This window comes from Glycine max, chromosome 3 (assembly GCF_000004515.6).
Source record: "Glycine max cultivar Williams 82 chromosome 3, Glycine_max_v4.0, whole genome shotgun sequence".
NCBI lineage: Eukaryota > Viridiplantae > Streptophyta > Magnoliopsida > Fabales > Fabaceae > Glycine > Glycine max.
The window spans coordinates 37,226,234-37,241,850 of NC_016090.4; the positions used below are offsets into that span (position 1 = coordinate 37,226,234).

The 15,617-nt window shown below is 31.9% G+C and overlaps 2 protein-coding genes across 19 annotated transcripts; both read left to right on the forward strand.

Annotated features, from left to right (window-relative positions):
* Window positions 1–4,963: 4,963 nt before the first annotated feature.
* On the forward strand, window positions 4,964–9,710 carry LOC100782571 (uncharacterized). Of its 9 annotated transcripts, XR_005890758.1 has the most exons (5): window positions 4,972–5,152; window positions 5,983–6,149; window positions 7,152–9,128; window positions 9,220–9,274; window positions 9,409–9,710. XR_005890758.1 is itself a non-coding variant. In XM_041014056.1 (4 exons), exons 1-4 carry the CDS (start codon window positions 5,465–5,467, stop codon window positions 9,462–9,464), a joined length of 306 nt encoding a protein of 101 aa, XP_040869990.1. In that variant the 5' UTR covers window positions 4,964–5,464; the 3' UTR covers window positions 9,465–9,710. The 9 variants fall into 9 exon arrangements, 1 of the variants encoding a protein (XP_040869990.1); XM_041014056.1 differs by lacking the exon at window positions 7,152–9,128 and having other exon boundaries at window positions 4,964–5,492; XR_005890757.1 differs by lacking the exon at window positions 4,972–5,152 and having other exon boundaries at window positions 5,863–6,149; window positions 9,072–9,128.
* A 414-nt stretch (window positions 9,711–10,124) lies between these two features.
* On the forward strand, window positions 10,125–15,616 carry LOC100783108 (nudix hydrolase 23, chloroplastic). 10 transcript variants are annotated; one of them, XM_006576798.4, is made up of 8 exons: window positions 10,127–10,673; window positions 10,828–10,959; window positions 11,910–11,986; window positions 12,173–12,308; window positions 12,418–12,558; window positions 12,659–12,717; window positions 13,557–13,631; window positions 15,481–15,498. In XM_006576798.4, the coding sequence occupies exons 1-7, from the start codon at window positions 10,470–10,472 to the stop codon at window positions 13,615–13,617; spliced, it is 810 nt and encodes a 269-aa protein (XP_006576861.1). In that variant the 5' UTR covers window positions 10,127–10,469; the 3' UTR covers window positions 13,618–13,631; window positions 15,481–15,498. The 10 variants fall into 10 exon arrangements, 9 of the variants coding, with proteins under 9 accessions (XP_006576857.1, XP_006576861.1, XP_006576859.1 ...); XM_006576796.4 differs by having other exon boundaries at window positions 15,478–15,496; XM_006576797.4 differs by lacking the exon at window positions 15,481–15,498 and adding an exon at window positions 14,062–14,457.
* Window position 15,617: the final 1 nt, after the last annotated feature.

Below are 15,617 nucleotides of genomic sequence, written 5' to 3' on the forward strand. Positions count from 1 at the left end.
GAATTAAATAAATGTCATTTTATTTGATTAAATTATTAAATTGGTGTCATTTTTTTAAGTACTATTTTTTTTTGGTGAACCTAAATTTATGTTCCTTATTTCTTTAATGTGTCTCATTTAATAATAATTGAAGATTTAACAATACATTTTTAAATCCATAAAAAAACAATACATTTTTAAAAACAGTTAAAATCTATGGTATATTCCTTGACTCTTAAATCCCATCCTATTAACCTTTTTGAGGTTATTTGAGCATCCAAACGTGTGGCATTTATTTGAGGATATGTTATCTATTGCATAGTGTTAGTATTTATGAACTTGAATGTCAGGTGCAACATGTATAATGCTCTTTAGTGTCAACTCTATAATGCTATCATAATATCATTCTATAGTCTGAGCTGGATATTATTATCATATGATGAAAAGAGGGGTAATTTAGGAAAAAGGGAAAGGCCCTACAAGTAAAGTAACTAGGTCGTGTTGCTTAGAAGAAGCAGCTTTTCTTCTCCTCGGGTGTGTGTAATTTTCACTCTTAACTTTTTAGAGGTTGATGGAGGTGTGTGGGGGTAATGATGCATGGGACGGTGCAAAAAGCGATAGGGCATAACATTACCAACTAAGCATTCAGTTCGCAACTGTCGAGAGATCATGTCGGCGTGTTTTTTTAGATGCGGTCGTGTCTACTAACACTTGTTGCTCCCTCCTCCATTTTCGTCGCTAGGATTGGATCCCTCGTTGACCACTTCAAATTCTCTTTGGAATCTAACGGTTGAGGACACTTCTCGTTGCCATGACCAAAGACGTGCAGCGGATAACTACCAACCAAACATACAACGTGCTTTCCCGCTTCGGACAATCACCGTCCTCCGTTGACCACATCCTTTTGGTTGTCCAATGCTTTCTCTTGATGTGACGAGAAAATGAAATAAAATAATAAATAAATAATTTTGTTTTTTTATAACAAATTGTTTTTAATATTGTAACAAAAAAAAATATTATTGTGTTGATAAATTTTTTATTTTCTTAATCTATGTGTATGATAAAAAGTAAAAAGAAAAGAAAAACTAAAAATTTTATATTCAATTAAAAGGGAAAAGTAAATTTCTTTTTCTTTTTTGATTAGAGAAAAAAAAGTGAGACAAAGAAAATGTAATTATATCAAGTGACTTGTATACCATTGTTTAGACAAGAATTTTGGTTTAATTTGTTCCGTATATCAAAAAATATTTTACTTAGATTACTTTTTCAATTTTTTTTAATTTATTCAACTTGATCTATTTATTATTAAAATATTTAATGTAATCTTTTAATTAAAGATGTTCACGTTGTGATTTAATTTGATTTCTAGATCAAAAGGCATTTAAACCAAACATCAAATAAAAATGTAATGAATTGGAAGAACTTTTTTCTTGTGTCAATTATCATCTCTTTTGTCTTCTATGTGAACGGGAGGTCTTATATCATCTCTTTCTGTTTTAAACTAGAGGAATGTTCTCGAATTAGATTGAGAATTTGTTCTTTAGGTGAGCTGGAAGAACTTTCCTCCAATGTCAACTATTTAGTTAGTTGTTTTTGTCTCATTGATTTGGGCACTAATTTGTCAAGCGATCTTCTCAATTTCAAGAATGAACTAGAGATCATGGGGATTAGTTGTGCTCCTTGAACCAAAAGTACTTAGCATGCACAAAATCACAAATAACCAGAGCAACTAGAAAGATAGTTAGCACTTGATGAGGGAATGAAAATAAAATATGCAAAAGAATATAAAGAATGTTTAAAGTCCACAAAAATACTAAAAAATTGTCTAATCATTGAGACACAAGTCCCAACAATGATGTCATAAACTTGTTGGAATTTTGACAAAGTATCAAATCACTCAAGTATCATCTTCATAAGAACTTTTGCAATAATTAAGTAATTAATAGTATAACTATAGACTACGAGAATTGAGAAATTTAGCAACCAAAATTAAAAGGCAATTGCATAAAAAACAAATGAGAAAAGTAAAAGAAAATTGGTTTAGGAATTTTGTTAAACACTTGGTATGCACAAAAAAATGAGGTTTATATCTAATGAATGAAACCGGGAGAGTTTAATTTCATTGGACTTTTCTAGCATGCAATCACCACATATTCATATTCAATTAAACTTATACTATCATCATAGCACAATTTTATCTCAACCTTAATTTCTTAAGTCAAAAGAACTAAATCATTTGATTATACATTATCAATCTCTTGAATTAACATAACCAAACAATTTGCATTAACAAAAATGATTTGTTGATGTCCAAACTTTTTTATCATATCCCTAGGCATAAAAATTATCAAGTGTTATCTCCAGTTTGCAATTCAAAGACATTTTTGAATTACAATTGAATAAATAAAATCATGCAAAAGGGTAATCAAATCAAAAGTAAGCATTAGACCTAGAAGGAGAACAATAATAATGCTTTATTAAATAGAAATAAACATAACAGTTACATGAGAGTAAGATCAATTATATTAAATCCCAACGAAAGAGAAATTAGTTGCTTATGGCCATGGGAGAAAAAACACTTGATGGATAAACATCAAAGAAGTAATCCCTATGCATCCCAAGTGGTCAAGTAACTTCTTGGATTTCATTTCTCTCTCAAATGCACAAGATTTCGAACCCTAAACTAAAGAAAAAAAATAGTTATTTAAAGCTACGGGCCAATAAGAGTTCAAGCCTAAAGGAAAACAAAATAAGAAAATTGGAGTTAATTCTTAGAGGAGCCAATGCACAAAGTGCAGATTTTTACATAGGGTGTGCGATTCCTGCACTTCATATTTAAACAATTTTGAAACTTGCATAAGGTGTGTGAAATTCCCAAGACTTCCAACAAGTTTCTTTTGCCTATGGAAGACTTCTAAAGCTAAAGACTTAAACCCAATGGATCATTGACGCATCAAAATCATTATTCTGACATTTCCATTGCTTGATCCTTGCTTACACAAAGTTCTTACAAGACACAAGAAAACAAATCAAGGATCAAACATAAAAGGTATAAAGTAAAAAATTGTAGTTAAATAAATATTTTTGTTCAAACTTAACTCAAATGAACATAAAAAAAAGTTCAAAAGCATAAGAGATATATTATATAATTATCCCTAAATTACTATAAAATGTAAGTAAAAAGGACAATTATCATCATCCAAACAAGCACAAGAAATTTATCCATTTTTCTTTCTTATTTCTATCCTTTCAAATAACATATTTTTCTATTCTATTCTATTTATTTTACTTCTATAGCTCTTATCTACTTCTATCTTATTGTTTTTTTTATTTCATTTTAACCCAAATACAACATAAAATTAACCTTTTTTTTCTCTTCATTGTATCTTCCTAAACCACTAATTATCATAGGTTGTTATCAAAATATGACATGGATTGTGTAATATATATTTTAGTAGTTTTGTCTTACTTGTTTGTCCTAACATGTAGTGCTAATTTTCAATTTATCCCAAAAATATTAATCAAATTAGCCTCAATACCTAAAATGAAAATAAAAACATCAACAAACTCAATGGCGATGAAGTCTCATTTTTTTACCCTTATGTGTAAGCAACATTGCTGAAAAAGTTTGTTAAAAGCATCAATGTATTTAGTCATTTACAACAATGCAATAGTTGTTTAGTAATTAACTAAACATTAAATAATTTCAAGAGTCTACCCAACAAGATTAGTGTGAGTGATATAAATCTCAAGATTAAATAGCTAAAGCTAGTTAATGATGTAGTTAAACAATTCATTGGTCATGACATTGAAGGACTAAACCTTGAATATCTACTAGAGCTAGACTCTTGGTCAAGTACAACTTAACTTGAGTACATGATCCATGAACAACTCTTTCATTGTTATTGCTTGGATCAAACAACTGCTAGGTCCATGACTTTGATATGCTAGGTCCATGACTTTGATATACTAATCCAGGAAGATACATGATGTTAGAACATTTAAGTACCATCTAAGTTTTCTCTATGTTATTGTCATCATCAAACAATCTCTCATTTTTCATTTAACTGCTCATGACTAATGTGATTTAGTATTATCTAACTTATTCTCAATGTTTCTTCTCATTTAATCTATCATAATGTTGTCCACTCAGATTATGAATCCCACAAATTATTTAATAATAAAATTAAGATATTCTTTTAATTTTTTTCATCACTTTTGTACTTTAGTATGTTTTTTTTAATATAACATAATGATCAATTTATCATGTTATTATACAAGTGTCCTTTGATTTATTTTGAAATGAAATTAAATGTATCATTGCACCGTTTATTACTTCAATTTGTTTTTAACGAGTTTAATAGAAATGTATTATTAATAAGAGTTTTGTTAGTGTTAATTAATTATCAAATGAATCTAACTTAGTTAATTGAATAAAACACGTGAATTATTATAAGTTTTGTAATATTTATTTTCGGTTCTTACATATTAAAAAATAACTAAAATAACTAGTGTTAATTAATTAATATAAAAAAGAAAGGGAAATAAATTTAAAAAACAAAACATAGACTATAAAGCATTACTTTGGTTTCTTTCTGATATTTGTAGATATAATCAATGTACTTTGCAACTGCCTATTCTGTAGTCTATATTTCATCGTCTTAAGTTAGTTAGATTAATGTTCACCGTTAAATACCTATAAGGAAGTCCAGAAGCAACGTGCTATTAATAAGTTTAGTTAGACCACAGACAAGAATGTACCATAAAAAAAAAAAAAAAGCACCCACAAGTCAGAAACCACATTTCCAAAGGTAAAGAAATAAAAGAGAGGATAAAAACATCATCAAGCTGAGAAGATTGAAGTAAAGGCCTTGACATCATCCTTCTTTCCTTTACATTATAAGACATAAGCGCTGTTACTTCAGGTTCCACCTAAGACTAATCCCACTAGTTGTTAGTTATTATTTTAGTGGTTGAGTTTTTTTTGGTGGATATAAAACAACCAGAAGGTTAAAAACCTCTAGGAAAAGCAACAAGAGCCATATCAGCTCTCAGTTTGGCAACAATACATTAAGGAGGAAACTCAAACACTCACAGTAGACAAGGCCGAAATAGCTTGCTTAGCAGCTAGCACTCCGCAACTTGATTTGCTTCTCAAAGCAAATGTCTCCAGGTAATATGTCCCTGATGATTATGAACAGCTTGAATCAAATTATAGAGCTGGTGTTGTATGCCGCAGCCTTGAGAGACTAGTTTAATGGCAACTTGAGAATCTGAATCAATTCTGATCTTTCTATAGCCCCTCATCCAGGCAAGCTTCAGGCCAAAGAGGATGCCCCGCAGCCCAGAGAAAAACTCCTGCATGGTTCCTTAGAACACCTCTTCTTGTTGCTTTATCACCACAGTCCATGATAGCACGTACCATCACAGCTTACAGCATATCTTGTGGGCTGGGATTAGTTGTATTGACGTCATTCAATGAACTATGAATAATACTTGTGTAACTTTGATATGTGAGTGAAAAATTAATAATTGTTAAAGACAAATTAGTATGGTTCTTTGTATGTTTTTTTTCCTTCTACTAACAAAGGATTTTAAATTGTTTTACAAAAATATTATTTCTCCTCATTGACAAAGTGTCTGAATCAAAACTTTTTTAAGTGGATTTTTTATTTACAAGAACTACAAATATAATTTTTGAGATTTAAGAGATTAAAATATTTTTTAAAAGAAAAATTTGGGAAATCAAAACTGGATTTGTCCCAAATTTCAATTTTCAAGAAATAAAAGTTAATTAGGTCTATATAATTTTTTTAAGAGAGGTCTATACTCTATATAATTTTATTACCTTAAAAAATATTAAATAGACTAGTGATACCGTGATAGTAATATTTGAGAATAAACATGGTTTACTCGAATGTTTCCTTAATTGTTAGCATTGTCTTCCCTAATGAACATTAAACTTATTAAGATGATCCTAATTTTGATTTCTTGTTAAACTAGTTCGTTTCGATCGATCGAGGTTGGGCAAACAACTCGAATTGCAGAGAAAAATGAACAGCGCCATCTTCAAAGTTTCAAACAGCAACGATATCAATTCCTCTTTCAGAGCCGCACTCTTCCATTCAACCCCTCCCTTGCAACGTAAACGCCGCAATCATTGGGACTCCGTTAGTTTCTCTCAATTCACTTTATCTTTTTGTCATTTCATTAAACAACTTCTCTTGATTTATCGTTATTATGTGAATTAATTAATTAATAGAATGTAAAGTGTAAACCTTTGTCTCTTTTGATAGTGGGTCTCACCACACCAATTCCGTGTTCCTTTCTGATTTTGTATCCGTTTATTGCAATTTGGGAACTTTTTGTGTAACCCAATTTATTGAATTAATGAGAAGGGGTGTGTGTGGGGGGGGGGGGGGGGGGGGGGGGGGGGTTCAATGTAGTTTGGTTATGTGGAAAGTGTTGTTTATATGTTTTGTTGGACTGAGAACTGTTTAATTGCTGAGAGGGAGCAACCATAACTCGAGAAGGTTTAGAAGGATGCAAGCGAAACAGAGTAATGAACAGTATCAATGATTATGCAGAATCCCTGTTTCAGGTTCATCATGCCTCTTCTCTGTCTGTCTCACTTGTGTATGTGTGTGCAGTTTCTTGTATTTTTTTAATTTTTTATTTTGCTTCATGTTAAGTTATCAACTTATCATAATATCATCTAATATATTGTTGCTTGAATGAGGTAGGTAGTCCGATGGTTTTTGTCATGGTTTCTTTCCAATTGTTACAAGCTGAAACAATTTTTTTACATTTATCTTGTATGTATTATCTATGCTTCATTGGTTTATTCATAGAAAATAGGGTCAGTGATGAACAGAACAGCCTTGTATTTAGCATTTAGGACCTGCTGCAATCTATCTAGATGGGCTAAATCTTTGTGTAATGTTTTTTGAGTAAGATGGTTCTGGACAGAAACTATATTCTGAATTGTCAGGATGGATTTCTATGTTAAATCTTATGACACTTGATAAATAAGCGTGTAAAATGAGGATATTTTATGGGCTAACAGCCTAACATTGACTATTTGGCTCCATAAATTTCATAAAGTCAGGAATTCGGGATATGTGGAAAGGCTTTTAGCTGTCATGACTCGTGATATCTTATTTGGTTTTCAGAAGTTTCCTTCAATGAGTTATTTCCGGACTTGTTTCACACATCTGCTGAAGGTAGAATGGTTGGCAACTGTTTGGAGAAGATTGTCAAGTAACAAGTTTGGGCCGTGCTCCTCACTTCCTCTAGAAGAGTATGTCATGGGATTTAGGATTGAGTTTTACAGAGGTCAATAAAACAAAAACTTGTTAGGTTGCTGAACATGGCTAGTAATAGATATATACTGTAAAAGAAAATTTTCAGTTTTGGGTTCTACCAACACATCAGAGCCTTCATCCATTGAAAACCATCATTACCATTGTCTCATGGTCTTGAGATCTTTTTGGCTCTGTGTTCCTCTAAGACAAAGTCCTGCAGGCAATTGAAGCTTCCAACACCACTAAGCACAATTGCTGCTTCACTACCCAGCATAATATCTTGTCCCCTCTTCTAATGTGATTAGTAGCAGTATGAGAGCAGTACTTTGCAATTGCATAAGCAGAAGAAAAGGAATAATTGGTACTTAGTCCACTGCATAGCCTGTAACACGGAGCACATACTGATGATGGATTAGGGAATGAAAAATGGAGTGATTTTCCTATAGCTCTTTCTGTATAAGAGCTTCCACACTGGTGCTGAAAGCCATTAAACCCCTCATTGCTGATTCCATCCCATGCTTGTTTAGTCCATATGCTAGAAGGATAATGTACATATCCAACATCCTTTTTGGTTTCCCTCTTCTCCTTTTCACAGAACTAAAAATCTTCAATGATCTCTTGCCAATACATCCAGCAATTATCAAGGTGCTGGTCGTTCTTTCTTATGGACCAATAAATCGTGTATCTTATGACCACTTTCAGAGAAGATTGAGGCATCAGACCCCATCTTTTGGGCTTTCTTACTCTCTCCCTCAAGAAACTTATTCTAAAATGCATCAATGTCACTGCCAAAGATCAACAGTAGACCCATTCCTGTTATTACCAATTTTTTTGGATTCCATGTCTCTTGGGAGCTGCAACATTTGGAGGAGATGTGGCCTACATTGTTCTGCATTTCATTGCTGTCATGCAAGTGTGAAGCTTTCATATATAAGGGTGAGAGGATCAAATACTGATCATTAGATTTTTTCATGAATATTCAAGATTAAAAGATTAAAGTGATGTTAATTTTTTTTCATATGGGTCATGCAACTTTAAGTAGTCTTTAATCTTGACTGTTTATGTATGGTTTTATGATCAATATTTACTCCTCTTGCTCTAAGCCCAAGTCAAGGCACCTCATGGTTTAAAAAACAATATTCTGATGGGGGCACTGGAAGGTACAGGAATGCCAATAAAGGATCAAGTCATCAGTACAGAAGTAAGAATGCTTGAAATATTTGTGCCATGACAGAATATATGACAAATGACATCATGTATCTTTTAGTACCTGCTCTCTTGATTGGTGGTTGTATCTCTCTAGGAAGTCATCCAACTTAATCTTGTTTGGGAGCTTCATGTCTACTCAAATAGGATTGGAAGATTTAAACTTGCGGAGATCATAGATAGGATTTGATTTGAACTTGCATCATAAGCTTTCTTAAATCTGTGTTGTTTTTCTTTTTACATTGTTTTTATTATTTTCAACAAAAAATATAAGTTTCTAGATACCTACAAAGTATATTCTGAGTCAAACTTATTAATGGTAAGTTGGTAACAAACTTGATTTCTTTAAGGATATCCTTCTTTTTGTTAAGATGATTTCGATGTTGAAACCAGTTTCCGTTCTGCCTTTGGTGGGAATAGATTCTTCTATTGGTCCTTCATCAATGAGGAAAATCCTCAGTGGAGGAGGTCTGAACGGTTTTCTAATTTTGAAAAATCATGGAACTGGAGATATTGAAACGAAAATGATTATGACTCTTCATCCGAGTCTGATAGTTCTGATTCACATTTAGTTTCTGATAGATTAGCCCTCGGATTGAGTGTTTCTGGTCCACTGAAACTTGAAGATGTAAAAAATGCGTGAGTTCCTACTTCTTTCACTTCCTCTTTACCAAAATGTTAGGAAGCCAGAGTTCTTTACTATGATATTTTAACCTTTTTATGTCATCAGGTACCGGCCCTGTGCTCTAAAATGGCATCCAGATCGTCATCAAGGCTCTTCCAAGGTGCTGCCAAGCTCTAACCACTGATTATATTCCTCCTCCTCCTTTCTTGTTTTATTCCTTGTTCAGGATTTTCTATCATTAGTTCGCAGAGCTTCCTAATTCTATTTTTGATTCTGTACTTTGATACTTGATAGGCTGTAGCAGAAGAGAAGTTCGAGCTTTGCAGTGCGGCTTATCAATCTTTATGTGATAGCCTGGCCCTGGATTAAGGACCCTTCAGACGTAGACTAATCCTTTTCAAGAAGTCTCCAGCTAGTTCATACCAGATGATTGACCTTGCTAAAATTATTTGACACACCAATCTTGCTTTCTTTGTATTTTTGTAGTTGAGTAATTTTATTAGATGATCATGGAAATAATGTGTTTGCTATTTTTTTTTACAATTGCAAATGTACCATTTTTTTTGTCTCTAATATATTTGTACTATTTATTACCATTTATTGTCTCAGCTGATTATATTCAGAATCTCCTTTGGTGTTCAAATAATCCATAAGAGTTGCATTTTTGCTATTTGGGTAAGAGTGTTTATAAACTGAACAACTCTAATGTAAATTGCAAAAATCAAATTGAAAAAAGAAATCTAAGTAAAGGTCTTTCTTGTTATCAAAATTTTTATGAACATTAAGAAATATTTAATATAAAATATTTTTAATTATTTCAAAAGATAAGTGTTATATAATCTATTAACTTTTATGTTTTCAAGACAGATAAAAAAAATACTTTTTATTTTATTTCACACTTTCTCTAGTGATTATATATTTTTCTTATCACTAAACTCACAAGGTGAAGCAAATTGGTAGGTTTAAAAGTTTCACCAAAATCTCAAACAATTTGCTTGGCATTGGAAGAAAATGAAGTAAAATGAGAGAAAAATAAGTGTGTGAATCTGCGAGTTTGCATGCATGCATAAAATGCATCATCGTTCAACCCTCTATGTAGAGATTCGATTTTTACTCGCAAGGTTGAAGAGAAAACTCAAAAGTCAAAACAGTAACAACACTTTTATTTTATTTTATTTTATTTTATTCAAATAAGGAGGTTAAGGTCTTAACGTTTGAAGATTTTGGATTAAGGGGGAGAAAGGGAGTGGTTCTTTTGCTCGTTAAATTGGGTGATTTGAATTTGAGAAGCGACAGCGAAAAGGATTTGGTTGTGTATAATTGCGTGTGTTCCAATTTGAAATTGAATTAGAAAAATGATGGTGAAAGCAATTCAGCTTCAGATATGTGGATTGGTTAGTCAACGATGGAGTTGGAAACCCCGCACAGTCTCATCCCTGTCCTCATTTTCCTCAATTCCATACCCTAACCCTTATTCCAAACTGCTTCCCATCACCACCGTCGCTCGCTGGGTTCGATTCGTGCCATTTCACGCTTCCTCGTCGTCGCTTCCTTCTGCCGTGAGTTCTCTTCGCACATTCCCAAATCCTAATGTTGAATTTCGTTATTGCATTATGTAGATATGATGTGTTATTGTTTTTAGATGCAACGTTGAAATTTTACAATTGTGGACCTTAGCGGTTTGCTGAAATGGTGTTAATTGTGATACTGTAGGGGAATGTTCGAAACATTAAGTTCTGTCAGTGGTGTGGTGGTTCCACGAAGCATGATATTCCTGAAGGGGAGGAAAGGTTGAGAGTCATATGTACGGTTTGCGGGAAGATCGCATATCAGAATCCAAAGATGGTGACTGTCTAGAAATATCTCTGTTAGTTTCTGGTTGATTTTGGTTTAGTGCTTGTGAAGTGATACCGGGTATTTTTTGCGTGTTCTGAAGTAATTTGCTTTCGATGCGTATGAATTGATTTTGCAAGATGCGTGTGAGAATGCAAGATGACAGTTGTGCAATAAAGTATATTAGAAATTTGTTTTTACTAGTTCTTTCATTTGTCATGTGCTGAAATATGTTGCAGCTGATTTTGTGGTTTCTGTTCACTCTTAAATTTTGGATTAGGACTTCTAGTCTTCTACCATATGTGCCGTAATAAGTATGAAGGTTACTCTGTGCATTATAAATGATTTGGTATGTTCTGCTTGAATTTGATACTGAAATGGATATGGAGGTTAAGGTATCCGCATAACTTTCATTCTTTGAAGTATTTTTTATTTTCACAATATAGTTAATGAAAATGCAAAACAAATAAGGATTTGGAGCAGTATAATTTGTTTTAGATGTTTCTCTAAAAGGAAGCAAAAAAGCATGGTCACTTTAAATAGTAGCTGTACTTGTATCAGATGTGTATGCATGTTGGACTCTTCAGAAACTCCTTATATGTTTTTTTTACTTTTATAATTCCATTACAATTAGATAAAAAATGGTAATGTTTCACTATGTTTACAATGACTTATGCTAACTTTCAAAACATCAGTTCTCTCTTTTGATTTAAGATTTATGTTTTATAAGGCTTTGTTGTTGAATTATTTTTATAGTAATTTCTGTGTTTGTTAATGTTTAAAATTTGTCATATTTCTGTGTCATGTGTCATATCTGTGTTTTGGGATTCTTTAACCTTTGTCTGGAAAAGAAGTGTATAATGATTGTATGCTGTTTGTCATAGCATTTATTTCATTCCATCAATTGATACGCGACTAATTACTTTGTTCTGAACATGATATGATTTTGGATGGCAAAGTAGGTAGTTGGCTGCCTCATTGAACATGATAACAAGGTCCTTCTTTGCAAGAGGAGTATTCAACCATCTCATGGCCTTTGGTAGGAATGGATTTTCTTATTGAACTGCCTATTTTTGTTGCTTCTGGTTATGTACATGTCACCTTCCTATCCCAAGAACTATTTATAAAACCATGATGCTATTGCTAATAATTTTTTTATGATGATAAATGCTGCATCTCTTTTCATCAACAAGCTATGTTAATTTCATATTTTGGTGTCAATAAGGACCCTTCCTGCTGGTTATTTGGAAATTGGAGAGTCTGCTGTGGAAGGTGCCATCAGGGAAACAAGGGAGGAAGCAAATGCAGATGTAGAAGTAATTTCTCCATTTGCCCAATTGGATATTCCTTTAATTGGCCAAGTGAGAAAGAAGCTTTGATTTATTTCTTTTATTATTTTCTTTTTTTTTTCTTTTTATTTCCTTGATTAGGTAGAGAATTTTGATCATGATTATGGAATGTTTGAGGCAGAGTTACATGATATTCTTAGCAAAGCTGAAGAAGCACCATTTTTCACCTGGTCCAGAATCATCAGCATGCCAACTTTTTCCACTTGATGATATACCTTTCAATTCTCTATCCTTTTCATCAATGGTGGTTACCTTAAGTTTGGTATGATTCAGAATCAGATATTTAAACATGCTGGCTTTAGTTTTTTTTTTTTTGTCGCCTACTCATACTGTAACATGTTATTTGTCATGGTCGGTCACAGTATGTTGAGGATATTAAGGCTGGAAAACTCAAATTCCATTATGGAACCATTAACAAAAGGTATTTTCTTCCCACCTGCAGGTTATTTTCCCTAAATATAATGTATTGTCTGGTTGAGGGAAGGAAATTATTTTGGATGTGAAAGTAATTGTATTTTCGGTTAGGACAGATATCTGTTAACTGGGTTGACCACACACATCTCAATTAGTTTGGTTGGGTTGGTTACTATTTTCTTAACTGTTCAGGTCCAGTCTGGCCTGGCATAGATGTTAGCAAAATGCTTGAAATAGTTAAGGGTCTTGCTAACGAGTGTTAAGAGTACTGGTTAAGAAATCAATAAATCGAAAATGTTATTGGAAATTACAGAGAGTGCAAAGGAAATCATGATGAGAGTGCATTAATAATTGTTTTTGATAAAAAGTTTTTACGGTTGATTTAATTAGAGTCATAAATTGATTAGGACAGAAAGAGGGTACTACTTATGCGTGTTTTCACCTGCAGTTACTCCCTCCGGTCTCTTTTATAAGCAAAAAAAAAGTCCTATTTTTTTTGTCTCAAATATAAAAGTTTAATTTAATAAGGTTATCTTCAAAATATCCTTCATTTAATAGGGCCAAAGACTTTTTTTATGCTTGATAACAAGTTTCAATTAAGGATAGTTTAGGAAAAGACTTACTTTTGTTTTAAGATTAATACAATTTAATGAAATTAACTAATTCGTTAATAAGTGCAAAATCATTTTTTTTTTCTTATAAAAGAAACTGGAGGGATTATATGCTTTGTGCAAACGTAAACTGATGAAATCAACGAGTTTTTTTGCAATATTTCTGATGCTTGGTTTCCTATACCTTTGTTTTCACTCATGCTGTATAATTTTTTATCTTGATGTTTGTCCTTAGGCCGGGTACAAGTCCTTCCGATATTCGTGCCTATACACTGGATCACCATATGCATTCATGAGTCGTGATAAGCGAGTGAGTCCCTTATGGCATATCTTAGGAGAAAAAAAAAACAGAGAATTAGATATCATCATATTCATTTAATTGTCAATTATCACCCTATAAAGACCTAACAAAACACCCTAACATTGGATCAAAATATTACTTAATCATCTCACATCATCTTCCTGATGATCCTCCTAAAGTAAAAGAAATATTGAATGCATTTTTTTTATATTTTTAAAATATTAAATGCATTTATTTTTTATGTAATACTTTTGTATTTGGTTTTAAGAGGATTATTAAGAGAAAGTTGTTGGAAGATACAAAAGAACTCATTGCATCATTCTTATTGATTTTCCATCACGATTAGCCAATAATACATCTATGATCATGATTTTCTCAACATTCTGCATGTTACAATAGAGTATCAGAAGATTGTAAGTTAAAAAATTTCTTCGGCCAGCCAGAAGATTGCATGTCTTCTGCAAGAACTTCCGAGTGTTACTGGCTTGAATTCACCATTGTCACAAGCTTAAATTCAACATTGTCCCACGGTAGATGAGCAGTGTTCAAATTCAAACAGGGCATGTTAGACCTATGGTCATCATTACCTGCGAATTCCTCAGTTGCTCTTGTGGACCTACCATATCAAATTGGTAGGTAGTTGCCGTTACAGAAGAAAGACTGAGACTTGTTTTGCAATCTGCATTGGAATTGTAAACATAAAACATTCATTGAGATAACTGTAATTCTTTTTTGAAAATTTCCCCCCTTTCAAAATCAGGTACTCTTGATGCACTTTGGTTAACATGTTTGATGCAATATGGTAACATGATCAAGACATTGGCACAATCTTTAACTCAGAAAGCTCCATTTTTAGTAGAACTTGGTGATTTTACTCAACCATTTTTTTTTTAAATTTAAATTCTTATATAATAAATTTTATTAATTATATGTATTTGTAGTTACTTTGTTAATAAGATATCCAATTTAAAAATATACATATACATAAATACTGCTGTAAATTATTTGGAAACTTTTATAACTCATTTAAAGTTATATGAAAAATTAATTTATATTTGTTTTAAAAAGTTTGCCTAAGGCTTAAAAAATTGTAAACACGATCTTGATTGACCTATAATCTTATTTTTTTTAAATATGTATTTAAAAGTTTGATCCTAACTCCGTGCTATGAAAAGAATAAATATGTTTTATGTTACCAACTAATTAAAAATTATAATTAATATGATTTTTAAGGTAATTATTCTAAAATTTAATAAATTTATTATATGTAATAATTTATGATAGAATAATAGTATAAATTTATTACATATTATTATTGTATAGCCTACTTTTTCTAAATAAAATTAGAAGAACAAAATACTAATTTAATTGACACAAAATTTCTATGTTTATATTTTTTTGGTAACCATAATATTGGTATAAGATAAATATTTTTTTTCTAATATGTTTTATTTCATATTCAATAATCAAGTAAGATTCAAACTCTAGACCATTTGATTAAAAAAGTTACAATTAACACGGTATCAAGTAACCTCTGTTTCTACCTATGCACCTTGACAACCTTATTATAAATTATAACAAGAAAAAAAGAGATTTATCAGGTACATTAATCCTGACCTCGGTTCCATTAGGTATCTAGTTCTTTGAATGTGATACACATTGTTTAAGTTATTGAACTACTGTTATATTAAGTGAAAAGTTTACTCATTCCATATTGAGTTTAATATTCATTGATAATATAAATCGGTTTTATATTATTGGTACTAGGTACTGTCTAGTGTCTAGGAAGCTTACCATATTTTCCACTTATTTTAAAAGAAATTAAGTTAAGAGTTTACTTTGACTTCAATCGCAGCAGCTCCTTGAACAAGAGGAAGTTTCAATTTGAGTGATAAGTATAAAACCTCCTTCATTCCCTTCGCAGCCATATCACAAATCCGCGCTTATTCCCAAAGCCCCAATCCAATCCATTCCAATTCCCATTGTTTTCTTTTC

What these genes read in the sequence shown, in the direction of transcription:
- LOC100782571 (XM_041014056.1), top strand. Translation starts at nt 5,465, where the DNA reads ATGAATAATACTTGTGTAACTTTGATAT. An exon ending in TACTTGTGTAACTTTGATAT is followed by an intron (nt 5,493 to 5,982) that starts GTGAGTGAAAAA and finishes TTGTTAAACTAG; the next exon opens with TTCGTTTCGATCGATCGAGG. An exon ending in GTCATCAAGGCTCTTCCAAG is followed by an intron (nt 9,275 to 9,408) that starts GTGCTGCCAAGC and finishes GATACTTGATAG; the next exon opens with GCTGTAGCAGAAGAGAAGTT.
- LOC100783108 (XM_006576794.4), top strand. Translation starts at nt 10,470, where the DNA reads ATGATGGTGAAAGCAATTCAGCTTCAGATATGTGGATTGGTTAGTCAA. An exon ending in CATATCAGAATCCAAAGATG is followed by an intron (nt 10,960 to 11,909) that starts GTGACTGTCTAG and finishes ATGGCAAAGTAG; the next exon opens with GTAGTTGGCTGCCTCATTGA. An exon ending in TGGTGGTTACCTTAAGTTTG is followed by an intron (nt 12,559 to 12,658) that starts GTATGATTCAGA and finishes GGTCGGTCACAG; the next exon opens with TATGTTGAGGATATTAAGGC.